At 41.9% G+C, this 27,593-nt stretch overlaps 2 protein-coding genes and 1 long non-coding RNA gene across 18 annotated transcripts in view; 2 read left to right on the top strand and 1 right to left on the bottom strand.

The window, feature by feature from the left end:
- The window catches only part of ANKRD44 (ankyrin repeat domain 44), a 213,263-nt gene extending 197,828 nt beyond the window's left edge, over positions 1 to 15,435 (top strand). For 12 of the 15 annotated variants that reach the window (XM_048870305.2, XM_048870302.2, XM_048870295.2 and 9 more), the window contains 2 exons: positions 6,470 to 6,561; positions 10,367 to 15,435. In XM_048870305.2, coding sequence (XP_048726262.1) covers positions 6,470 to 6,561; positions 10,367 to 10,632 — 358 coding nt within the window. In that variant the 3' untranslated portion in view covers positions 10,633 to 15,435. The remainder of the gene's footprint in view (positions 1 to 6,469; positions 6,562 to 10,366) is intronic. The other 3 variants (XM_048870308.2, XM_048870307.2, XM_048870306.2) reach the window with 1 other exon arrangement.
- On the bottom strand, positions 11,408 to 18,938 carry LOC125645161 (uncharacterized). The gene is made up of 3 exons (XR_007359216.2): positions 18,818 to 18,938; positions 16,314 to 16,452; positions 11,408 to 11,913 (listed from the first exon to the last, which is right to left on the bottom strand). It is a non-coding gene; the product is annotated as an uncharacterized LOC125645161 (long non-coding RNA).
- A 42-nt stretch (positions 18,939 to 18,980) lies between these two features.
- The window catches only part of PGAP1 (post-GPI attachment to proteins inositol deacylase 1), a 78,636-nt gene continuing 70,023 nt past the window's right edge, over positions 18,981 to 27,593 (top strand). For both annotated transcript variants that reach the window (XM_048870311.1, XM_048870310.1), the window contains exon 1: positions 18,981 to 19,259. In XM_048870311.1, coding sequence (XP_048726268.1) covers positions 18,981 to 19,259 — 279 coding nt within the window. The remainder of the gene's footprint in view (positions 19,260 to 27,593) is intronic.

The following is a 27,593-nucleotide window of genomic DNA, read 5'->3' as shown; positions in this document are numbered from 1 at the left end:
CATCTGAAAGGTCGGGGCGCGGGACAGTGATAGCGGAGACAGTTGCAAGGCAGTCATGGGGTTCACCATCACTAGGTAAAGGAAGGAGGGTAGCAGGGTTTAACCGGGAGCAGCGGTTAATAGTGATATGTGAGGCTGAAAGCAGCAAAAGTTCATACCTAGTGAGGCAAGCAGAGGAGAGGTGAGCAGTGTTGCGTTGCAGAAAGAGAGTTTCCACAGAATGGGGAACCATGAGAGTGAGAGGAGAGCGGAGGACAAGGGACTCAGACATCTCGACCAGGCACGCTACAGCGCGTAGGCAAGGGGTTAAACCCTGGGCTACAGGGTCCAAGGTTGCAGAAAAATAAGCCACCGGGCGATTTCTGTCACCGTGCTCCTGAGTAAGAACCCCGAGGGCACAAGCAGATTGTTCATGACAGAAAAGGGTAAAAGGCTTGTCATAGTTAGGTAACCCTAAGGCAGGGGCAGAGGCTAAATTCTGCTTAAGGGAGATGAAAGCAGCATTTGCTTCAAGTGGCCATGGCATGGGGTTAGGTACAGAGGATCGAGTGAGTTCTTGGAGTGGTTTAGCCAGAGAAGCATATTGGGGAATCCATTGCCTACAGAACCCTGTCATGCCTAAGAATTTTCTGACCTGGCGTGGAGAGCAAGGCTGGGGAAAGCTAAGGATGGTTTGTACCCGGGCTGGATAGAGTGAGAGATTAGGTGCTCTAGGGACGGAGTTAAGGGACAGCAAGGGACCGGAGTGGAGAGGGAAGTTTCAGACAGCAGGGAGGCTACAGAATCACATAAGGAAGACTGAGGGATTTGCAGATAGACACCATCTGGGGAGCAGTAAATAGAACAGCCAAGTTTGCATAGCAAGTCCCGTCTCACAAGGTTTGCAGAGGTGGAATCAGAGAGGAGGAATGCATGCTCCTCAGAGAGGGGACCGACCTGAACAGACAAAGGTTTTGAGAGGGGAAAAGAGGTAGGGATCCCTGTAATGCCAACAGCAGACACAGATTTTCCAGATCGGGGAACCTCAGGCAAGTCAGTGGTGCGGATTGTAGAAAGAGAAGCTCCAGTATCAACAAGGAAAGGGAGAGAGAGGTCATTTACAGTCAGGACACATTCTCCAGTAGGGGACAGAGGTAATAAGGGAGCTAAAACTTGTGAGGTTCCCCAGCATCCCATCATTGTTGGGGTGAAAAATAGGGATGGGGATCAGTAGGAGGAACCAGCGGGGAGTTCACTTGATTTCCCATACAATTATTAGGTCGTCTTGGACACGCTTTTTTCCAGTGTCCAGGCTGTTTACAGTAGTTACAAACCCCAGTTAATCCAGCCCCCCGCCCCCTTCCGCAACCCCGTCCCTGTCCCCGGTGTGGTCTGCTTAGTCCTGAATAATGCTGTATCTGCAGAGCCATTAACTTTTGGGAGGACTGTTCCTCCTTTCCTTTTAAAGTGCGGTGGCCAGGCTCTGCTACTGCCAGCAATTTGTCCATGGTTTCAGTCTTCCATCCCACACTTATTCATTTTAACATGCTGCCTGTGGCAGGGAGAAGACCATCAACAAATGCATGTGCCAAGGCCCCCTGCCCATTTACATCGGGCTCTTGTATTCCTGAATGTTGTAGGAAAATATCAGTTAGCCGGGACCTATAGTCGCCTGGGCTTTCTCCTTGCCCTTGCTTACAGCAACGTATTGCTGTCCAGTTTGTTTTAAGAGACCACACTTTGGGAATGGCTTGATGCGGCGCTTCCAAAGAGCCATACACCGGTCTCTGTGTGCCGAATCTGGGCCAGTACTTTTTATGGTTGAGTGGCGTGCTTCAGCTGGCCAGTCTGTGGCAGCCAACCATTTTTCATAATAACTGGCAGGAGCTAACAATTTACACAGTTGGAGGAGATCTGTCTCAGAGGGTTCATAGGTTTCACAGAAATTCCTCAGCAAATTTGACAGAGTTTTCCTGTGGTTTGGGAAAACTTTTAACTATAGATAAAAGTTTCGTACGAGTCCAGGGCTTATAATCCCATATGGACTCACTTTCTCCCATCTTAAGGACTCGTAAGGGTGCCACAACAGTTTGATCAGAGTCTCTCATTAACCTCCCATCAGGTTCTCTTTTCCAAGAAGAGATGTCAAGAGAATCTTTGCAGTCTGCTTTGGATTTCTTCTTCATAATATTTTGCAGAGCTGCGAGGCCAATGAGGGTATCTTCTTCACTTTCATTATCTGTAGTCACTGAAGATTTTTCCTTTTCTGATTTCTTATTTGCGCAGGAGTATGGTGGGGGTCGGGTTTGATCCGGATCATTGCACAGGACTGGGCAAAGGGGAGTGCTCGGACTAGTGGTGGGAGAGACTGCATCCAATTGAACTGTTAGTTTTTTGATAGAATTTTTAAGAGAGGTGAGTTTTAACTCAGTCCATCTACGATTTGCCTCTTCCCACCACTGCATGAAGCAGTCTACTTCTCCTCTCTCCAGTTTGGTTTTTGGGAGGACGAGTTTGCTTTTTAAAGCGTCCACTCGATCCTTGTCCCAAGAACCTAACAGTGGCCACTGTAATTTGGGGTTCTCTAGAGCTAATTTGGACCATTTTTCAAGAAACCTACAAGAGTCCGGACCCCTCCTAAAATACATAAAATAAGCTGGAGTTCCCTTAGGGAACTGTTCGACCTTAGACTTCTGATTACCCATCCAGGAGGACTTCACACAGCACTCACACAAGAAGGAAATTCGGGCTCAGCAGAGCGGTACGCGGTGCAACACACAGAAAGGAGCCCACAGGCTACTGCCTCAACTGCCCTTGCTTTCACACCAGGGGTTATACCCAAGGCGTGGTGCGGCTGCAGCTGTGCAGATTCCACTTATTCAGACCGTGGGGACGGGGACCCCTTGGTCAGCCAGTCTCCGGACAGAGATGGCTCCCAGATTCACACACACACCATGGGGAAGACGGATAGACACAAAGACAAGACAGTCCTCAAACCGGTTAAAGCACAAAAATAATAATTACCTGAGACGTCTGATTCCAGAAGCTGGATCCAAAGACCCCTACCCGAACAGAGTGGGAACCAACAAGTTCAATGGTGTAGATTGCGCTGCTGCTGTGTACCTTTCTGTCTTGTGGAGGATCGCTTGGACTAAGCGTCCAGGCGCTGGCTGCCACGATCGTCCTGCAAGGCAGTCAGGGATCACACAGCCTCAGTGAAGCCGCTTGCCATCTCGGTGGAACCTCCAAATTGTCAAAGTTTGACTCAGACTCACAATTTATCAGACCACTCTGTTTTATTAGCAAAGCTGCTCTGCTAATACATTTAGAAGTGAGCCCCCCGAGTGGGGCTTGTGTCTTTTAATTTATACAGTTTTTTGGAGAACAAGTTACAGACAAAAGAAGAAAAAGATTTTAGTCACCACCCTTCGAGATTCCTGAGACCAGTCACGTATCTTCAATTACCTGCCACCCTTAACAATCTCCTTTAACAGCTTCCAGTTAACTTAACTAATTGCCCTTCACACCTTCCATTCTGATGCCTGCTTCTTAGACGTGCTGGCTCTATCTTAATTGCTTCTCCATTCAAAAGCTAACTGTCCCTAGGTGTGCTCCCTCAGATACTTTGTAACATGTTTTGGCATGCCCTCTCATATACACTGTATCCAGCATGTCCCCTTATACAATGTTATACTTCCACACCTACTACAGGACAGGCCTAACAAAGAAAATAACAGAACGCCACTAGCCGTCACCTTCAGCCCCCAACTAAAACCCCTCCAACACATTATTAAGGATCTACAACCTATCCTGAAGGATGTCCCAACACTCTCACAAATCTTGGGAGACAGGCCAGTCCTTGCCTACAGACAGCCCCCCAACCTGAAGCAAATACTCACCAGCAACCACATACCACACAACAGAACCACTAACCCAGGAACCTATCCTTGCAACAAAGCCCACTGCCAACTGTGCCCACATATCTATTCAGGGGACACCATCACAGGGCCTAATAACATCAGCCACACTATGAGAGGCTCGTTCACCTGCACATCCACCAACGTGATATATGCCATCATGTGCCAGCAATGCCCCTCTGCCATGTACATTGGTCAAACTGGACAGTCTCTACGTAAAAGAATAAATGGACACAAATCAGATGTCAAGAATTATAACATTCATAAACCAGTCGGAGAACACTTCAATCTCTCTGGTCACGTGATTACAGACATGAAAGTTGCGATATTACAACAAAAAAGCTTCAAATCCAGACTCCAGCGAGAGACTGTTGAATTGGAATTCATTTGCAAATTGGATACAATTAACTTAGGCTTGAATAGAGACTGGGAGTGGCTAAGTCATTATGCAAGGTAACCTATTTCCCCTTGTTTTTTCCTACCGCCGCCCCTCCTCAGACGTTCTTGTTAAACCCTGGATTTGCGCTGGAAATGGCCCACCTTGATTATTATACACATTGTAAGGAGAGTGGTCACTTTAGATAAGCTATTACCAACAGGAGAATGGGTTTGTGTGTGTGTGGGGGGGGGGAGGGGGAGAAAACCTGGATTTGTGCTGGAAATGGCCCAACTTGATTATCATGCACATTGTAAGGAGAGTGATCACTTTAGATAAGCTATTACCAGCAGGAGAGTGGGGTGGGGGGAGGTATTTTTTCATGCTTTGTGTGCATAAAAAGATCTTCTACACTTTCCACAACATGCATCCGATGAAGTGAGCTGTAGCTCACGAAAGCTTATGCTCCGATAAATTGGTTAGTCTCTAAGGTACCACAAGTACTCCTTTTTTTTTTGTGAATACAGACTAACACGGCTGTTACTCTGAAACACTACAATAAGGGCCTCTCTGACTTGCTGGAAAGATCTTGCACAAGTGTGTGTGAGCATTCCTTTTCTATCCCCCACACCCAACAGGACAATAATCATAGATACCTCTTTGTTAGTTTGGAGGCTCACATAGACGGTCACACTTGGATGCCCTCAGAAACCAGGATACACATTCATCTCCTGGAGCTCAGAGCAGTCCAAGAAGCACGCAAGCCATTCTTACCATTAATCCAGTCTCACCACATTCTCATGTCAGACAACGTGACAACTGTATTCTACATAAATGAACAGGGAGATGCGAGATCCATTCCCCTGTGTGTAAATGCTGTCAAGTTTATGGAACTGGTGTATCAAGAACCATATTACCCTATCAGCAGAGTACTCCTAGGAACCAAGAATGGGCTCGCAAATAGCCTCAGCAGGCACTTTGCCACTGACCATGAGTGGAAGTTTCACAGCTCAGTGGTGAACTGCTTCTTCACTCAGTGAGGAATTCCCTACCCAGATCTGTTCGCCTCCCAGACTAACAGGAAGTGCATCAAATACTGTTCCGGGGAGCTCAGAGACAGTTCTCCAGAGGTGACAATACAGCAAATTGTACAGGCCCAGACCAGTAAGGGGTTCTGTCACTGCCCATGCTGTAATCTGTGACTCATGGTTTTTGAATGTTTGGGGTCGGCAATGCTGCACATAATGATGCACCCATGTATCTAAGGGTAGGGTCAAGACCTGTCTTGTAGACTGAGGGGTTGATTTGCTCCCACTGACAAGAGAGCAGGTGTGGAAGGCTGCTGGAGGCTTCACCCCTGGAGAAGAGGTGAAAACACCACAGTCCATCTCCAGGGGGAGAGAAGGGATGCTTTGATTACCAATTGGGATGTATTGCAACAGTGCTGAGTAGCTTCTCTCCACACCCTGGTACTTCAACAGTGACAGGGCCTAGCAACAAAATGTATAAATGATTCTGGCATCCTGCCAGAATTTTCCTGCAGAACCCAAAGGAGAGAAAGTGAAATAGTGAATTTTTATCTTAGCTAAACTAAGATATTCTATTTTAGCCAAACTGAAGATGGGACAAAGAAAAGCCATTTCGCTAGACTGAGGTTAATTCCCCTGCCAAATATCAAAGGTCTGCTGCAAACAAGGGAGGTGTGAGAGCTTTTCAAGTAAATATTTTATAATGAAAAGTGTTATGCGTGAGTAGTGCTCACAAGACCCCGGTTGTCGACAGGCAGGATTGAACCTGGGACCTCTGGAGCTTAGTGCATGAGCTTCTACTGTATGAGCTAAAAACCAACTGGCTTTTTAACTCTAAGTGGTCTCTGCCATTTGATGGTATAGAACACCACACCCTGGTTACACATGCACTATATACAGGGTCACTATCAGTTCCCCTTCTATCTATCTATACACACACATATGTGCATGCACGTACAGAAAGAGCGTGTGTGTGCATTCTTGTGTGTATGTAAAAACAAGATGTTTTATAGATGTTGAATTTAAATTTTACGTTTAAAAGATGTGATGCTATTTAAAATCTATCTGGAATATAATACTGAGGATCCAGAAAAGCAACTGAACATGCTCTTACGTGTTACTTAACCGGACGTGTCAAATACTTGAATCTAGAGTGTTATGTTTTGTAGACCCCTCCATATTGCTGCACGAAATGGCCTAAAGATGGTGGTTGAGGAGTTGCTGGCCAAGGGGGCGTGCGTACTAGCAGTAGATGAAAATGGTAAGTGAAACAATACAATCTGACAGTCTTAAGAAGAGCACCTAAGGTGATTTTTACAAGTGACCAAAGAAATAGACCTGCAAACTGGTTAATTAGATAACACTGATGCCTATATTCCTTTGTAAATAAGATTTTCAGTTGTATAAGCACCCAAACAAGGATACTACTTCTGTATGTTTTATATCAAACACTGCAGACGTCACAACAGTCTCTTTAATGTTAATTTTGCATGTGCTGTCAACAACTAGTCTTTCTTTAACCCCTGGGTGCAATGGTGGTTTGAATTTTCTAAACATGCAAAAGACAACAGAAAATTCTGACTCCTTGCTCTAGAGTTAAGGATTATACATCTCATCAGAGCATGTTTAATGATTAGGAGAAAAAACATCAGCAATTGTTTGTTTGTACCCCCAATTCATTCTGAGATCAAAGTTAGTAATCAAATTTTCTGACCAAATCTGACAAGCTAACAAATTATTACCACCCTGTAGTAAGTGTGAATATAGTGTGAGACATGTTCAATTGGTGACTAAACTTGAAAATATTTGTTTCAGACCTCTATGAAATACTTTTTCTAAACACAAAGTATCTGTAAGGGAAAATCAAAACTCTGTTTTTATGGTATTTTGAACCTTTTAACCTTTAAAATTCCTTCTTTCCTGAAATAAGTTGGTTTCTCTTACACCACTGACTCAATGGCATTTAAGTATTTGATGTAAAAGTTCTGTGCCTCAGTTTCTCTACCTGTAAAGTGGGAATAATATTTTTTACCCATCACAGTAAGACACTTTGAGATCTATTGATGAAAAACACTATAAAAGTGATTAATCTTATTTGCCAAATTATACTAGTCAGACTGCATGAATTAATTCTATTGAAGTCATCTGGATCTAAGTCGTGGACAGGATTTGGTCCCAAGTAAATGCATTTGTAAGAAGAATGTCTATTACACCAAAACTAAAATACCATGTTTTATTACAAAGAAAACCTGTGGAGCACTGGTGAATGAATTTTGCCTGACCCAAAATGTAGCACTAATTATGATAATAAAATGTATTTGCTAAATGTAATTACCTGCTTCTTACAGGTATTGGAATTAACAGTTCCTGCATATTTCACAGAATTAAGCAATTATACTAATATCATTAGATAACTAAAGATTTTTTGTTTGCCACAGTCCCATTTATTATAGCATGCAATCTTCTACATCCCCTCCAACTGATCAGGGAGGAGCAGAAGGTTTCTAAACTATTTAATCTTACTGCTTAATTTTTTCTTTTTATTACCCTTCACCTCACCCTTATGCTTTTAGTGAGTGGCTACCGTTATGGTACCTGACTGTAGCTGAATGCAAAGACATATCGCTTTTCTCAATGCTACTGATTTGCCACTCCATCTATTTGCTGTTAGAACATTCTGAAGAGCAGTGCTGACAGGATACTATTCCCAGGATCCAACCATTTCCATGGCTTGAAAAACTTCCACCAAACTGATGAGTCAGAATCTCAAGGTCATTGCTGAATCTGAGTCTCCTAAAGAGCACTGTTACTACAATTTCAGGCTGGCCCTGTTTTTCTCTTTTAATAAAGCAATCTACAGAGATTGTTTTTGTTCAGCAATCTAAACATTCTTTATGTAAAAAAAAAAAAAAAAAAAAATTCATTGAATGGAATTATGCCCGAGCTTTCACTGTTTGCCAGGTTCCCAGCTTCCTGAAAAAGTGTACTTGAAGTATCTATTATAGGACTACAAACAAGAACCCAATTAATTAATAGCATTTGGCAGCTGATTAAAAATAAATAGAGTCTCACTTACTGTATCAAAAGTTGTACCTAGAGCTTGATGAATACAAATATTTTCTTCAAATATTCTCTCAAACGTAAAAGTGAATTTGCCTAAGCCACTTTCTACAAACTTATGAGCTATCAAGTTTTATCAGTTTTCACTTTTCAGGCTCTAGGATTTGCATTAGATGCGGTATGTTTTGTATGAGATAGTACATCTCTTGAAGTGGCCAACGGATGGGGCTCTGAAAATCTTTTGCCAGGGTTTGGGATAGAAAGAAGTAAATGAACCAAATATGGATCTAACTCCACACACTTTACAACTAATACAAAACCAATTACATTTGTGCGACTATAAAGAGTGAAGATTAAATTTAAACTCTTCACCCAGGCAGTACATCTGACAGCACTGTAATGATGAATGATGTCTTGGACAAGGCTTTGCTGTCCTGAAAGGAAAAGGTTCAGATTTTCCTAATCCTCCTCATCTACCTCTCACTGAGGGATTTCAAGACAACCTCCAAATTATAAAAATGTCACACTTATCCAATCATAGAACAAAACTAGTACCATGTGATCATAACTAATCACCACAGTTCAAATTTCTTATCTCCAAAATACTTGTAATGGACTGTTTATTATCATCCTTAGAAATTTTAAAGCAACAGCAACCAAACCAAAGCACAAAAACATATCTGAGTAACTAATGAATACATCTGAGGAAGTCATGATCTGTTCTTGGACATAGTACCCAAAGAAAAAGAGGTTAAATTAATCAATTACTATTACTACTAATCTTTATTAGCTGGAAATTATTTGCTCGGCTGTAGTTGTATATGAAACGCACTGAGGGTATGTCTTCACTGCAGAATTAACTTGCGTGATTGGCACTCAAGTGTAAGAACTATGGTTGGCCAAACTCAGGTGTGAGTGGCCACACTGCAAAGCCATACCTGAGGATATCCATTTGGCCGCATCCACAGTGGTGCTGTACTGTACTTGTGTGAGCTGGTAGGAGTATCCCATGGTTCTTAGTGGTGCAGTAAGCTTAGCTACTCTGATCCTGAATGAATTGTCGGAGAACTTGTTTGTCCTTCTGGGCATACAGAGGGAATTGTGGGAAGGCATGGGACTTGAGTGATTTAGCCAGTGTCCTCACTGCAAAGATTAGCAACCCACTTGTAAGCAAAACCCACTTGTAAGCAAAACCCATCCTTTTAAAGCTTTTTGTGTGTAGATGAGAGCTGGGGTACAAACATCCAAATAGGAGCCCAAGTTAACTCTGCAATGAAAATTGGGTGATTGGCTGCCATTAGAGGTTTCCCAGTTCTTCATTTCACCAAGCCCTTATTACATTTACTTAATTTTTAAAAATATATTGCATGCTTCCTGAATAAACCATTATTCTCTGAACAAGAAGGTAAATTTTGGATAATAATCTATACAGTCATACTTACTGTAAATATCATATATCGGGGGGGGGGGTGTCTAGTCCCTTTCTCTGATAACTTAATTCCTAGATAAATTACTCTCTAAAATACTCAATATTATAAAATCTTTTAAAAATTCATTAATGCAGAACCAATATTTTTTATCTAATGTACATTTATCTTCAACTGAAGGTCATTGTTCTCAGAATGTGATTTGTTCATATGAACTGAAGTGGAAATCAACTTCAGTTCATAGTGCCATATGCTTATTTATGTTGTCGTTTTGCAATCATATTGTCTGTGTTGTGGAACTGTGTTTACCAAATGTTTTTATTCATTTTGTGAAGGCTGTATGCTGCCTGAGTTTTAAAATAGTGCTTTTTGTGGTCATTAGCTTAAACACTCCATAAATTGTGTATTTTCCCAGCATGCCTAATTTAAAATAAGTAACACGTTCTCTTGCCTGGCATGATTGTAACTAAACATACATCTCCTTATTATGAAGTCATCTAGAGATGTATTTGAGGAATGCTCATTTCCCTTCTCAGTACCCCCAGTACTAACCATTGCCTTGTCTGCATTTGTGCCCAGGTCATACGCCAGCCCTGGCTTGCGCTCCTAACAAAGACGTGGCTGACTGCCTGGCACTCATTTTGGCTACCATGATGCCTTTTTCTCCTTCCAGTTCAATGATGCCTTTCAACTTCGTTTGTTTTAAAAAAGACAATTTAAGCAGGACACATCTCTGCGATGGCTCCAATATGGGCAGTATTAACTCTTACAGTAAACCCTTGAGTAACAATATAGGAACAGAGGATGGGTACAATGAAAATGATTCCGATTCTGAAACATTTTGACTTTGGTATTCAAAGCTTTTTCTTAATTGCATTTGGAGTTGTTTTGTTTTTTTTTTAAAAAAGCTTGAATCCCACATTATATTTTTAAAGTATTATTATTGACCAAAACTTCCAGAATTGGGCATTGAAAGGATTAGTAAATAATAATTAAAATAATAATTAAAAATAATCTAGTCTTTAATATAGAAGTTAGGGATTTTCATTTGAATGAATTCACATTTATGTTCTGTAGCTTCAAGTTTCACCGAGTTTTCTTTAGGCCTCAAGTGCTCCTGTGAAAGTTTCTAGCTCTTTTTTTAAGTAGAAAAAGAGAAAATGCCTTTTTCTTTATGACAGCACAAATGAACAGGGAACTGTTGTGTAAAATATTCATATGCCCTAGCTGTATAGTTGGTACACAGATGGCTTTCCAATGTGGCTTTCTTAGATTCCAAGAAAGAACCCCAACCCTCTCCTCCTTGTTGTCTATTTCCTAGTTAATACAGGTTCTGTTGGGTAGATAATAGTTCGTTACACAAACCAAAGGTAAAGTTGTGCATCTTTTTAAAGTACTGCCTGTATTACCTTCTCTAAGGGAAAAAAACATTTTACACTCTGCATGTATTAAGCACTTAAATATACAGAAGGCACTTTTTAAAGATCTTAGATACAGCACACAATTAGAATACTGATATAAAAATTTAAGGCCAAATCCTGCTTTTGTCTATCATACCAATATTTCACCACTTACATCAGTGGAATTACTTGTGTGAAGTCAGCATGAGTCAGCTGTTGATTTGCTTTTTCAGTTCAGCACAAACATATATGGTTTATTTGCACTACAGAACTAGGATCATTAGGAGCTTCTGTTACCTGAGCAATTAACCACAAATCTGGTATCAGAAAAAAAAATAAGTTGTTGATTGTGATGCATCTAAATTTTGTTGCCAATTTAAACTGATATTTTTCATTTTCTTTTCTAAACTTATATAGCTTGTTTTTACCAGGAACATTATCAGGGTTTAAAATACTTTTGCCAATATTTGGGTTAAAATGAATAGAGCAAAGGTAAATACAGAGCAAGTGAAAGCATTACATCAAAAGTGGACATACCAAACAAACGCCAGTAAATTTGAAAGCATATTATGGAAAGGGAATCATGATGTACTAGAACAGCCGATTGATACCAGCTTGCTTAAGCAACATCAACATTGTGAATATATCTACTCCTTCTGCCAAAGCTTCTAGGTCAAATGGACCCCGTTCCTCGTCTGGAACAGATGCACAAAAGGAAGACTGAGCCTTTAAAAAATAAACAAATAAACTACCATGAACTAACCAGCTCTATACCACGAGGACCAAAATGCTTCAGTATTTAAATGGAAGATTTTAATTTTTTTCAGAATGCAAGTGACAGAATGAAGTAATTTTTCTAAACAATAAAAATGTAAACTTTTTGAGTAATGAATAGTCTGGAGTGTATTTTACATTTTATGACACAAATTTCTAGCTGACAGCTTGGCGTTTTTAACTGATGATGTGTTGACCACAGTTTATTTTTTTCCAGACTAGAGAGAATGTTCATATACTTTTAATGTAAATGTGTTTATATTTATTCGAAATGAAATCAATGCCCAGGAAAAATAACTATGGCTTGTTCTCCTTTTTTGTGAATCTTATTTGGCATAACACAAAATGAAACGTGAATATAAGCCAAGCCTGTTGGCCTGAGTGGGGAGGACTGTGGGAGTGTGTAGCGTGGCCACATGGGTTCAAAACTAACCTCAGGTCCTTACTCATATGGTTGGATGTAATGTGAAGATGAAACAACCAGCCTCTGTTCATAAGGGGTGGAGAGTGAATTTGTGCATTGCACCACTCAAGCACCCTTTATCAGACAGATTAGAGCATAGGAAAAACTCACAACTTCCTAGCAGGGAAAGGGGGCATCATAACACAGCTAAGGTATGTGGCACAGGGAGGATAGAGGAGATGTACTGTGGCTTGGAGTAAAGAAATTTGTGGAAACTACCTATGATTCCCACTCAGGCTGTTAGCAGGCTTAAGTCTATGCTGGAAGGATGGGAGGTGTCTCCTCAGTAAACACTTTAGGCAGGGCAAAGGAAAAAATAGTTTAGTTTTGTTTTTTTAATTGACAATTCTGACAGTATTCTATATAATCAATGTCAACATTTGCTAAAATTTGTTGACAGGTTCCCATTCTTCATGAGGGGAAAAAGAAACATTTTAAGTATGTAATTCTTAGTGATACTTTTAATGCATATATGGGTATCTAGTAGTATACATAATATATTACCTGTATTTTGCCCTGCTAAAATTAAATGATTGTAATGTCTCTATCAATATTATGAAATAGAAAATTTCAAATCTTAAAGTTAAAAAAAATCTCAAGGGGTACTCCCTTTAAGGATTCACATTTCTCTTTTTCTATGTTTTTCTGCAGTGGAAATCCCAAGCACCTGAACCATGGGCTTTCCCCTCTTACATTAGTACTGTATGACTATTTTGATTTTTTTAATTGCTAAAGAGCAATAAATAACTACTTTACTTAAAGCACTGAAAATAAGGGGAGAGACCAACATGGAAAGAGTGGTGGGTTCTGTGGTGTCTGTTTAGAAGTGAATGGAAATCCCACATTTTGCTTTTTGTTGTTTCTAAATAGAACAAACACTTAAAGTTTCATTTCCTATGGGTTTTTTTCATTAGAAGGAGAAAAGGGTCACAATTACCATAGAAATGCAGAGGTAATAGTCACAGTGGTCATTAAAAAAAGTCAGCATTTCCTATTAGCTACCACACAGTGATAGCTAAGATACCAGTATTTTAGTAGGAAGTAATTGTGGTATCTGTGTGGTATTTGTCAATAAAATGCTGACTTTATGATGACCCATTATATGTAACATTATAGAACTCTAGATGATTATTGAATTTCTTTGATCATTCTGTGGTTCAAATCCAAAACCCATTGAATTCAGCAGAATAAGCTTCTTACTGAATTCAATGGATTTTGGATTGAGTACAATCTACAAATAGCTAAAGTTTATATCTGGTATTGTGTCTACTTTGAAACAAAGACAAAGGAACCAAATCTAAATTTTCTCATTGACTACAAACTGGCCATCCAGTTGTATTGGTGATTTCAAGTATGCTATATTACAGGAATCATAGGAAAGATATCACATACGCTTTGTTGGTTACCCTCTTAAGGGCACTGGGAAAGTCCATGTTTTGAGCATGGTACTCTTAGGAGAAAAAAAAGTACAGTATGGGTTAGATTTTCAAAAGTGCTCAGCTTTGGTTTAATTCTGCTCTTGTTGAAGTCAATAGGAACAGAGTTAGGTAAAATGTTGAACACTTTTGAAACTCCCACCCCCATATTTTTATTAGTACAATAATTTGTACACGCTTATAGAAATAAATTTGTGATTTAGGACTTGCTCTTGCAAACATTTAAACATAACTTTATTCTTGTAGTAGTCAGTCCCACTGAGTTAATGGAACTATTCACAGGAGTAAAGTTACTTATGTGCATAAATGTTACAGGATGAGGCACTTCAGCCCTGATGCTGCGAGTTATAATGTTGTTATGTGGGTTACCTCTGCGCCTGTCCACAATATGGGGCTCTGTGTGAATGCACTGGTCTGTTCCTATGGTTCTGTGCGAAGGATCAGGGTTTTAGTTTATATTTGAACCATAGTTGTAGGTGGACTTCATTTCAGGAATAGTTCCCAAGTCTCTATCATAAATACCAAAAGTTACAATCTTCAAATTGCCTAAAATCTTCCATGATTCTACATTGAAATAGCTATGGGAATTCAGTTTATCATTACTAAAAGGGCACCGTAGTATGTTTGGTACTTTTTTATGCAGTAAACAGCTGCCAGATTTATTATTAAATTAGAACAAATACATAAAATGGATTATTATCCTTTGTAATGTTGAGAAACTTGATCATGTATCCGTTAGGATGAATTAACAACTTTGTGATTTTTTTTTGTCATGTAAGAAACTTTAGAGTGCCTTTTTATATTTGTGTATTCTGGAAGTGTTTTGTGAAACTTATCTTTTGTTTATTTCATTTGAGTGTTATCAAAGCAATATAATACCAGTAAATTTTCATTTCAAGCCTTTTTGGAAAGTATGAAGTAGTTTTTTTTCTTTTTGTATATTCTACTTGCGTTGAAATGAAAATTAATCTGCTAAATTTCTATAGGAAATTATGTATAATTTTTGCAGTGCTGAAAAGGCTTTCTTATTACACAAAAAGTAAACCATAGGTCAGTGTTTATAGGGCAGGACGTTTTAAAATAGTGACAATCTGAGAGTGTGCATAAAATGTAATTCTATGCGTTTCTTATGCAGTGATCTACATATTAAAAGCCAATAACCTTATGTTTTGTAGTTTCATCTTATTTTATGCTTTAGCATGTGCAATATATCTTTACAAACCATGGTGATACAAATCTGGTGCCAGTGTTATATTTTGGATAACATATTTGTCATAAACAATATAAAATATTGTTTGATGGTTTTGGTGGGGTTTTGTCTGTAATGTTTTCTTATGTAAATTGGAGTTTAATGACTTCAGTAAATGTCATGACTGTACAAAATGAGGAAAAAAAATACTTATTCCAGTGAATGACTTGGAATCCAATCTGAATCTGTTCAAGCACAGCTTAGTATCTTTTTCAACTACTGAATGCTGTATTAATGTAATGAAGTACTCTGACTGTAAACTACTATTGAAATGCATTCAGATGGTTATTTTTACAAATAAAAATGGTACAAATATTGTTGCAAAACTGAGTAATATATTTTTATCAAAAACATGAAATTACACTAGAAAAATGTTTTAAGCAGTATTGCAGAAAAAAGATGGATAATGTAGGTTGAACTGTCTATACTTCATTTTATATTTCTAAACTTTCTCTTATGCATTGACTATCTCAATTGGCTCAAGAAATGGACTATGATAGTATTAACATGGGTTATACTTTATATAAAGTAGCAGAACTATTGTATAAGTAATTTTGTTCAGATACGTATTTGGATGTCACCTTGAATGATTTTTTTTTTCAAAATTAAGTAGCCGCAAAAAAAATTGACTATTTCACTAAAACTGTATCGCTGTATCCTTAGAGACTAGCCAGTACTAAAATAAAGTCAACAATACAATTACCTATTTTAATATTATAAACCTATACGTTCCTCTTTGTAGCAAAAAGGGTTAATATCCATAAAAATGAGCTGCATAACTAGGTATTCAGCTAACTTTTATGGGGGAAGAAAGATACAGGGTTAAATTCCAGCTCTACCTGTAGTAACCTGGAGCATGCATTACTAGAATTCTACCCACGTGAAGAGATTAAAATACTGTAGATACTGTTGAGGAAAAATGGGAAGAAGGCAGAGCACTGTACTACTATGCATATGTCAGTATCTGTAGCAAAGAAGCCACAGCACACAGTAATGTGCATTACGTTTTTCTGAGATCCTTGTAGTCTGATATGAAGTCCACATGTCCCCTGAAATGTTTTATTTTGTCACAAAGGTGCAGACTTCAATTTTTAAGTAACTTAGATTACTGCCTGATAGCAAAGCAGTATCATGGTTTTACTATAGTTCCTCTTATTTCCTGAGACCACACTCTATTCTTTTGGAGTTTGTAAATAATTTATACCATGGCAGATGCTTGGGGTTATAATTCCTCCCAACATGAGGATGTCACATCATCACATAGAAGGGTCTTGGGTATCTCTCAGTCTTGAGCTGTTGTCTGATTCTCCGTGTAAGATAGAGACTGTTGTCCTTAGAAGACCCTGTTGCAGAAGAGAAGAAAGAACATGCCTCAAAGACCCAAAGCTCCCCTAGCTGTACATGAGGCACTTGACAACCTGTGGGGACTCACTCTCACATGCAACAGGAGAGCCATCCTTTAGAGACAGCCATTATAACTGGCTGCATAAGGGAACCAGAGACAAGTCCAGGTTAGGAGGAGGGCCAGACTTCATTTCAGTCAGATCATTCTCCCTGGCATCCAGGGGCAGTTCAGACTTGGAAGAGGTAACTAGGGAGGAGTCTTCCCTAAGGAAGTCTTGTAAACATAGGAATACTTGTAACAAACTCCTCCCAAGATTCTTCATTTAGTGCCAGAGCTGCCCAGCTGAATGACTACACACAAACCCCAATAGCCCTCCTCCACAGCAGCAGCTTTACCCCTTCTCCCCTGACCCCCAAACCCTTAGATAAGAAAAGTGTAGAATAGAGGTCCTGAGAATCTGCTTTGTGGCACCTCCTGAACCTGCAGAGTGGTTGGGAGCCTGAGAGAAAATGCCACTATGCCTCCTTTTGGTAGTTTTTTTTTTTGGTTTTTTTTTAGAATGTAACATGCCAGCCCCTCTGGAAAAGGCCAAGTGTCAGCGTTCTGTCTCCACCTGTTTGCTGGGAGAAACTATGACCCAAGTGTCTGGATTGATAGAGAAGTCCTTGAAAAATAAACACCAGGTAAGGAAAATATCACTTTGTGGATCTTCTGCTCAAGTTATCTTTTGTATTACACATTGGTATGACATCTCTACCAAGGAGGAAGCTTTGGTTTTGTTTTGTTTTTTCCTTCATAGAGTTTTGAGCACTTTTCAAGTAAAATGCCCCATTGTATTTTGGAAAAAACTCAAGTATTTTCTGTTCGGTCACTTATGTTTTTGAAAGATCTGATGTCTTCCTCAAATCCAAATGCACCCTCAGAAACGCAAGCTACTCATTTTATCTATGTATTTTCACAGCTACCTTCAAGATCCTAAACAGTCCTTTGCTCCCTGCTCTGTATATCTTACAGAATGGCTTGGAAAACCAGCCAGTGCCTACTGGCAGAGTTTCTTCCTTGTTTTTTTTTTTCTCCTGGGACATTTGGGCCCCTTGCCCAAGTGGCAGGTGGTTCTGTTCACCGTTCTCCCCCCAGCTCTGCATGAGTCCTAGAAGTCTGTATTGCTGTCGAACCCCTAGGGTTGCCAACTTTCTAATCCCACAAAACCAAACACCGTTCCCCTACCCCTTCCTGAGGCCCTGCCCCCTGCTCAATACATTCCCCCTCCTTCAGTGGCTCCCTCTCCCCCACCCTCACTCACTTTCACTGGGGTAGGGGGTTGGGGTGTGGGAGGGGGTGAGGTCTCTAGCTGGGGGTGGGGGCTCTGGGATGGGGCCAGAAATGAGAGGTTCAGGGTGCAGGAAGGAGCTCCAGGCTGGGGCAAGGGGTTAGGGCTCAAGCTGGGGGTGCAGGATCCAGGCTGGGGGACAGGGCAGAGGGGTTCAGGGTGTGGGAGGGGGCTGTGGGTTGAGGCAGGGGATTAGGGTTCAGGGGCATGAGGGCTCCGTCTGGGGGGTGTAGGCTGCGGGGTGGAGCCAGGGATGAGGGGCTGGGGAGGAGGGCTCAGGGCTGGGCCAGGGAGTTGGGGCACGGGGTTACCGCTGGTGGCTCCCGGTCAGTGGCGCTAAGGCAGGCTTTGGGCCTGTCCTGACTCTGTGCTGTGCCCCAGAAGTGGCCAGCAGGTCTGGTTCCTAGGTGGAGACATGTCAGGCCTCTTGCCCGCAGGCACCACCCTGCAGCTCCCATTGGCTACGGTTCCCGGCCAATGGGAGTGCGGAGCTGGTGCTCGGCGCCCCGTGGTCCCCCTGTCTAGGAGCCGGACCTGCCGCCCGCTTCTGGGGCGCAGTGCGGTGCCAGGACAGGTAGGGACTAGCCTGCCTTCGTGCCACAGCACCGCCCACGGGACCTTTAACGGGCTGGTGGGCAGTGCTGACCGGAACCGCCAGGGTCCCTTTTCGACCAGCCGTTCCGGTTGAAAACTGGACATCTGGCACCCCTACCAGGCCCCCACCTCAGCAGCGAGGCTGGGGGGAGCAGAACGGAGCTGGAAGCAGAACGACTGCGCCGGTGCGGGGCCGCTGTGAGGTGGCGGCCAGGCAGTTGAGTGGGAAGAGGGGCATGCCCCGGCGGCTAGGCGGGGCTGCCCATGCCCCATGCAAAGGAGGCAGGGTGCTGCAGTGCCAGAGCAGCTCAACGGGCACAGGGAGGAGACACCAGCTCCCAGGCTCCCTGCGGTTCTTCTGAGCCGCCCACTGCCGTACCGCTTTCCCACGCCATCATGGCCGGTAGGGCAAGTCCCTCTTTCCTGCACGAGGACCTACCCAACATGGCAGACGCGTGTTGCAGACTGTAGTTTCCGAACGTAATGGACCCGCCCTTTTTGAACGCCGAGCCCGACCTTCCCAACATGGCCGACGGGCCCCTTCTCGGTCCTGACCTTTCCAACATGGCCGACGGGTTCCTCCACGCTCTGACCTTTCCATCATGGCGGAGCTCTTCCCAGTTTTTTGCGCCGGCCACGCCCTCGGTCCTTCGCGGCTAGCTCTGCCCCCTCCTTCGGTGAGCGGCGTGTGGAGCCGGTGGCGCTGGCGGGCGACGGGGGCTCGCTCGGCGGGGGCGATGGGCAGGAGTCCCGGGGTGGCGGCCGCGCTGTTCTACGGGGCGGTGGCGGCGCTGGTGCTGCTGGGGGTGCGGGACGTGCTGTTCGTGTACGAGGAGAACCGGTGCAGCATGACCTACATGTACGAGTACCCCGAGTACCTGGTGAGTGCGGGGCTCCCTGGCCGCGGGGCCGGCCACTTCTCCGGGGGCGCCCGCCCGCCCTGCTCCCCGGGGCGGCCGCCCCCCGCGCTGGGTGTAACCGGGGCCAGACCCGCCTTTGGCGTGTCACTCGCAAACCGGCTTCTCCGGTCCCCGCCGGGGGCGTTTGTCAGCACCGGCTGCTCTGCTTAGTCCAAACGTCCCTGCCTGGGATCCATTAGCTGAGGGGCCATTCGCTCCTCTGGCCTGACCCTCCTGTCTAGGGTGACTGGACAGCAAGTGTGAAAAATCGGGACAGGTGGGGGGGTAATAGGAGCTTATATAAGAAAGAAGACCCAAAAATTGGGACTGTCCCTATAAAATCGGTTCATCTGGTCACCCTAGTCCTGTCTCCCACAGGCCACTGAATCCTCCCTGGCTGCACGCCCGGCAGCCAGACCAGTAACCTGGGGGTGCCTCTAAGGTGTTAGCCTCCTGTGCCGCGAGCTTAGCCTGGCTTGTGGTTCGACAATGCTTGGCGTTCACACCCCGCACTATGTTCACAGAAAAACTAACATCAAGAAAGCAGTTGCATGACTGTTAGAGGGATGTTTTTCTGTAATCAACTGACTCCTTGTAATTCTAGTTTTGAATAGAACGCCATTTGAATGGTGTGTCATGCAATTTAAAACAAATCCACTTTAAATTGCAGCTGCTAGTAGTATACCTTATATAATCGCTCTTTAGCAAGGGAAAAACTGACTTTTCGGGGGATGTTTGTGAAAGTGATGCTGCACAGAGTGCTGTCTCAAATGCACCAAGTAAACAAACAGAAAAGAGTGCTTTTTCTGCTAACTTTCAGTTATAAGCAGGTTAGTTGCTACTTGTAGCAATGCTAAGGACAAAATTTTCAGACAAATGAAATTCCACCTCTCTATTTGTGAGTGGCAGATGAACCTTGAAGGTTTTACAAAGCAAAAATTTGGGGCCAGATATGATCTCACTATGTTTCTTAAAAGCTTATGATAGATTTCTTATACTATTATCCTATTCATATCTAATGCATTTCCCATTTCTATATAAATATGAAATAACAAATAGTATTTAAAAGAGTAAAGTACTCAACTTCAGAGAGAAATATTTTCCATTAGTAATTATTAACTATATATGTCGATAATCTATGCATCACATCCCAGGAGAAGGACTTTGCCACTGTCGAGAATAGAGTGGTGTGCACTGAGCTATCTCTCAATTTATTACAATAAGAACCAGATTCGTGCCAACCTGACCAAGACACAGATGATGGCCTTTCATCTACGCCAAATGGAAACTAAATATCACCTGGGACGGAATCCCACTTGCTAATCATCTGAACCCTGTCTACCTGGGAGTGACATTGTTATACCAATAAAAACAAAAACCAGCAGGATCTTATTAAAGGGAAAAAGGCAAAATACCACATTTATTGTGAACACAGAAAGAATCATAGTAAGCAGTTAGTTATAGCTATAACATTCCATTCAATCTCATATTTATTCACACATTCATTCATACACACACACACACACCCACACACAGGTTCTGCAAGGTTGTTATCATAGTTACCAGCCTTAGAGTTGCTCATGCCAAGCCACTGGCCAGGTGGCCTGGACATGAGGAGGGAGCAGGGCCTTGTCAGATGCTCATCTGATGCTCCTGGAAGTTGGTTTGCAGAATCAGACCCCAAAGTTCTCACTTTCTAGAGTCCATTTTTATAGGAATTTCTTCCTATGCCAGTCTATGGGAATTGCTTCATCATGCTGTTGAATCAATCAGCAGATAGCACATTCCTGACGGCTCCGTGCTGCTAGATGTTATCTTGTTCTTTGGTTCTCCCATCCTTGAGGCTGTTGGGTGGATTCCAGTCTGCCCTCCGGGGAGGGGGGGGGGTCCTCTGGTTATTTCCACTTGACACCTTCTTCAGCCGATGGACCCTGGATTCTTAGGCTGGCCCCTCCCTGATCATTCAGTTATTATCCACACCAAGCATCCATCCACATATATCCTCTATCTCTATTTTAATCACAATTGTTAACAAAGCAAGATGAATACAACAAAGGGCGGGGAGTCTCTGGGTGCTGTTTCTGTTGTTACAGAGTATTGTTTTGAGTCTCTCTGTGTGAGTAGTTATTACAAAGAATTGCTTTGAGAACAGACTCTGTCTTAGAATGTACTAACGCAATTAGCAGCTTGCAAGTTTAACACATAGAGGGAGAGAAACAGTACCGCAAACCAAGAGACCTCTTAATTAGTAATACCCTGGAATTTAAACTCTGGGGAATCAAACTCATTTGTGATTTTAATACAGAACTTCTTTAATATGATCCAACATAATCCCCCTTTTGACACTAAGATTTATAATCGTCAGTGTCACTTTCTATGTAGCCTATTCAAGAGAAGGTACTGTGAGGCAATTTGAGTTTGTAACTCCAGTTCATCCCACAAACGTGATCCTAGTGATGTATCTTTACTACAAGGTTCTGGGGCAACAGGCAAGGTGAGGCACACCCACTTTTGAGGAGTCCATTCGCTACAACCTCTAGTGTCCAATAGATTCCCTCCCTCCCCAGCCCACTGGCTCGAGGTCCATGGTAGCCAGAAGGATCCCATGTGTAATATGGGGAGTGGGCTAACCTTCAATACCTTTGCCTCCAGGGACTGTTGGTGTGCAATTTTGACAACAATTTCTCCCATTAACAAGTCTGGTTTTACAATACTGGAAATGTATTGCATCCATTCATATTGATAAGTGTCAAACAATGATCTCTTTCTTCGTTTTAACAAATGCATCAAACCCTTAATATTTCCCAATATGACCCAGAACATTTCGTGTTTCAAAGTAGCTAGGGCAAGTATCTGCATTTCAGTGCATCCCATAGCTATGGCTGTGTAGTTTCCTATTTCTAATTTTTTTTTTTTAATGTATAAGCCATGTGGTAGTATTAAGCCATTTCCAAAGATTCCATCGGGCTTTTAGGTTACCCAGACCAATTTGGACCAAGTCTACATTGGCATGTACTTGTTTTTGTATCAGGCTGTCCTGTAGCTGGGACAGAGAGCTTAATTTATTTTTAATTACCTGCAGGTCTTCAGTATTTTTTTTTTAAACACACAACTGTGCTAGCAACAAGACAGAACATAGAACACAAAACACAATTTCTATTGTGACAGTAGATTCATGGTATTGGGTTGCTCTTCAGCTGGCATCAGCTTTTCCTGATTTTCTGAAAGACAAAAAGAACATGTTTCTACCCCTTTTGGGGTGGCAGATTATTGCTTAAAATATTTCTTTTACAAATACCCTTGCTGACTGCAGGCAAAACAGGAATTGCCCCCACATTTTCCTGTTCTTGTTCTATAGGCAAGCCAGGTTTCAATGGCTTTTATCTTTTAAGGGTTATGGGGAAATTATCCCACTGTTTAGTCATTAAATCCCTGAGGTGGGGTACCTCAGTTTTGCTTCTTATACAGCAGATCAATTTTATAATGTTTTTCCTGCTGTGTTAAGCTTTAAGTTTATTTACAGGTAATAGCTGAGAAGCATCATTACCATACAACCTTAAAGGGTTTTCCCAAAAATCATACACACTATACGTTGTTACAGGGGTACTTTATTATCATTAAATTTATTAAAATTATCTTGTTATCCCATGCCTTTTATTTAGACAATTTGTTTGCTAACTAGGTATGTCCTTTATCTGCAGCTCCTTTGTGCTACTAGTTATTTCCTTCCTTTATCATTTAGATAATTTGCATTTTCACAGGCGCTTCCTGCTTTTGGATTTAAAGCGATCAGCAGCTCAGAGACTCTATCTTAAAAGGGACACAATCAACTTTCACCAGAGTTTTGATTACTTTTAACTTCTGCTTCCAAAACACACAGCAATCTGAAAAAGAAAACCCAACTTATTCTGGCTCCCTTTGGAGCCCTAATAGCATTTTAATTAAGTAGCATGGTATGTTTGCATTTCTTTTGCCCCTTCTACAATATACCTTGCACATGTTCTGGGGCAAATGCACATTCCTTCCACAGTTTAACTTAACTATTTTTTTTTTTTTTTGCTTACAGAGTTTTCATGTACCTTTATATTACTCAGAGCCATTTTAAGACTCAGTGTTTCTAACATTGCTTCTTTTTGTTTTGTGCACCTCACCCCTGCTGTTGCTTCAGAGGGGCACTGTGTTTTTTAGATTTCTTATTATTTCTTTTCTACAGCTCTCATCTGCTATTTTGTTACAAAACCAAATGAAAACCAACCAACCAAACAAAAAGAAACCAGAATTTTTTTTTCTGATTTTGAATACCCTGCTGCAGCCACAACTTAACAACATTTTAAATTTTGTAAAGCATTGAGTTACCTTTTAAGGGTTAAATGCCAAATCCCAAAGCCAAACAACACTAATTACCTGTGTCTAGCAAAAAGGTCCGTCAGTTTTGCAATTTTGAATTTAAAGAGTCAAATGGATTTTTAGTGGCATTATTTAAAACAAAAACAAAACCAGTTGGTCCTAGAACTTTACATATTTACACACACACAGATAGATACATACACATTTTCTTTTCCTTAACATCCCTTCCACACTGCTCTATTTTTTACATCTTATATTCCCTTTATACATTTGAGACAGTTAAGTGCCAATAGAACCCTCTTGTGTTCTTTTAGCAAATTTGACTAAATTGTCCAGTCAAATGATTTTAATCAGTTCATTTTTGCCTGGCTAATTTACAGACATTGCTTTGGAAAAGGGCCCATTTTTCCTTCAGAATGGCTGCAAAGAAACCAAGAATACTCTTTCTCTAACACTTTTCCTTTTTAACATTTTCACAAAGTTTAGCTGCTTAATTCCCTCCAGCCTCTGCAGAGTTAACTTTTTAACTCTCTTTTCTCTTTGTAATTATGCCTGGGGGTGCCCTACATAGGACCTTCTCCCCCTTTACCTGCGTCCCTCCAGCCTCTGCAGAGTTAACTTTTTCACTCTTTTTGTATTCCTGGAGTGCCTCTTTCACTATTTTCAGCTGGCTTTGGGTATTTGTAGCCAGCACCTTCCAATTGTCTGCTCCCTTTTCCGTTTGTGCCTTTTCCTCTTTACATGAAGACAAGAATCCTTACATGCCTCCCACAACAACCAAATTGCTGCTGCATCTCTTTTGGCAGCACTAGAAGGTTTGTATATGAGGATATATTGAGCCAGTCTATCCTCTAGGTCCGAAATAGTGCAGACATCAGCTAGGGCTTGTTTAGTCCAAGGACTGTGACCAAATTTTTGAAGGATTTGTTTAAAAGGTGTAATTTCTTTAACAAAAGGTGAGGTTGGAGTTCCTTCTGACTCCATTCCTCCCTCTGGTACTGGCTTACTCTGTTTTCTTTTAAACATCTTAACATGGATATTTCAATCTCTTTTCAGAGTAACAGCCGTGTTAGTCTGTATTCGCAAAAAGAAAAGGAGTACTTGTGGCACCTTAGAGACTAACCAATTTATTTGAGCACAAGCTTTCGTGAGCTACAGCTCACTTCATCGGATGAATACTGTGGAAAATACAGAAGATGTTTGTTTTTATACACACAAATCATGAAAAAATGGGTGTTTATCACTACAAAATGTTTTCTCTCCCCCCACCCCACTCTTCTGCTGGTAATAGCTTATGTAAAGTGATCACTCTCCTTACAATGTGTATGATAATCAAGGTGGGCCATTTCCAGCACAAATCCAGGTTTTCTTCCTCCCCCCCAAACAAGCCCACTCTCCTGTTGGTAATAGCTTATCTCAAGTGATCACTCTCCTTACAATGTGTATGATAAGCAAGGTGGGCCATTTCCAGCACAAATCCAGGGTTTAACAAGAATGTCTGAGGAAGGGGGGGGGGGGGGGAGGGTTAGGAAAACAAGGGGAAATAGGTTTCAGAGGAACAGCCGTGTTAGTCTGTATTCGCAAAAAGAAAAGGAGTACTTGTGGCACCTTAGAGACTAACCAATTTATTTGAGCATGAGCTTTCGTGAGCTACAGCTCACTTCATCAGATGTTTACCGTGGAAACTGCAGCAGACTTTATATACACACAGAGAATATGAAACAATACCTCCTCCCACCCCACTGTCCTGCTGGTAATAGGTAATAGGGGAAATAGGTTACCTTGCATAAACAAGGTGATCACTTTAGATAAGCTATTACCAGCAGGAGAGTGGGGTGGGAGGAAGTATTGTTTCATGGTCTCTGTGTATATAATGTCTTCTGCAGTTTCCACAGTATGCATCCGATGAAGTGAGCTGTAGCTCACGAAAGCTTATGCTCAAATAAATTGGTTAGTCGCTAAGGTGCCACAAGTACTCATTTTCTTTTTGCGAATACAGACTAACACGGCTGTTACTCTGAAAGGGGAAATAGGTTACCTTGCATAATGACTTAGCCACTCCCAGTCTCTATTCAAGCCTAAGTTAATTGTATCCAATTTGCAAATTAATTCCAATTCAGCAGTCTCTCGTTGGAGTCTGTTTTCGAAGTTTTTTTGTTGAACCATAGTCACTTCGAGATCAGAAATCGAGTGACCAGAGAGATTGAAGTATTCTCCGACTGGTTTTTGAATGTTAGAATTCTTGACATCTGATTTGTGTCCATTAATTCTTTTACGTAGAGACTGTCCAGTTTGCCCAATGTACATGGCAGAGGGGCATTGCTGGCACATGATGGCATATATCACATTGGTAGATGTGCAGGTGAACGAGCCTCTGATAGTGTGGCTGATGTTATTAGGCCCTGTGATGGTGTCCCCTGAATAGATATGTGGGCACAGTTGGCAACGGGCTTTGTTGCAAGGATAGGTTTCTGGGTTAGTGGTTCTGTTGTGTGGTATGTGGTTGCTGGTGAGTATTTGCTTCAGGTTTGGGGGCTGTCTGTAGGCAAGGACTGGCCTGTCTCCCAAGATTTGTGAGAATCTAACCTTCAGGATAGGTTGTAGATCCTTGATAATGCGTTGGAGGGGAGACCTCAGCCTGGTCCAGTCCACACAAGAGATCCACTTCTTGGACCCTACAGTGCTAATAAACAACGGTCACATAAACACCACCCTATACCGGAAACCTACTGACCGCTATTCCTACCTACGTGCCTCCATCTTTCACCCTGACCACACCACACGATCCATTATCTACAGCCAAGCTCTGCGATACAACTGCATTTGCTCCAACCCCTCAGACAGAGACAAACACCTACAAGATCTCTATCAAGCATTCTTTCAACTACAATACTCATCTGCGGAAGTGAAGAAACAGATTGATGGAGCCAGAAGAGTTCCCAGAAGTCACCTACTACAGGACAGGCCTAACAAAGAAAATAACAGAATGCCACTAGCCGTCACCTTCAGCCCCCAACTAAAATCCCTCCAACGCATTATCAAGGATCTACAACCTACAATCTACAACCCCCCCCCCTCCACCCCCCGCCCGTTCCCCAGATGTTCTTGTTAAACCCTGGATTTGTGCTGGAAATGGCCCACCTTGATTATCATACACATTGTAAGGAGAGTGATCACTTTAGATAAGCTATTACCAGCAGGAGAGTGGGGTGGGGGGAGAGAAAACCTTTTGTAGTGATAAACACCCATTTTTTCATGGTTTGTGTGTATAAAAAATCTTCTGTATTTTCCACAGTATGCATCCGATGAAGTGAGCTGAAGCTCATGAAAGCTTATGCTCAAATAAATTGGTTAGTCTCTAAGGTGCCACAAGTACTCCTTTTCTTTTTGCGAATACAGACTAACACGGCTGTTACTCTGAAACCTGTTGTTACAGAGTATTGTTTTGAGTCTCTCTCTGTGTGAGTAGTTGTTATTACAAAGAATTGCTTTGAGAACAGACTCTGTCTTAGAATGTACTAACGCAATTGGCAGCTTGCAAGTTTAACACATAGAGGGAGAGAAACAGTACCGCAAACCAAGAGACCTCTTAATTAGTAATACCCTGGAATTTAAACTATGGGGAATCAAACTCATTTGTGATTTTAATACAGAACTTCTTTAATATGATCCAACAACATTGGACCGGACAATTTCCTTCAAAGCAGGGAAAGTTAGCACCTGTAACAACATCCTCTAAAAGTTGGTCACCTCAAAGTGGGGAGCCAATCCAGTTACTTTCCAAACCACTGCTATCACATTGTGCTACTCCATACAGTATGCGTGTCCAGTGTTGGAACGATCCGTCCAGGCTAGGTGGCAGTTGTCATGGAATAACAGGATGATTAAAGCCAACACCAAAGGATAGCCTGTACTTACTGGCTGCCATTGCACTACCTGATATCAGGAGGAAGGTAATAAGTCAAAGGG

Source organism: Caretta caretta, chromosome 11 (genome assembly GCF_965140235.1).
Source record: "Caretta caretta isolate rCarCar2 chromosome 11, rCarCar1.hap1, whole genome shotgun sequence".
NCBI classification, from domain to species: domain Eukaryota; kingdom Metazoa; phylum Chordata; order Testudines; family Cheloniidae; genus Caretta; species Caretta caretta.
This window is presented reverse-complemented; position numbering and strand designations above follow the sequence as displayed.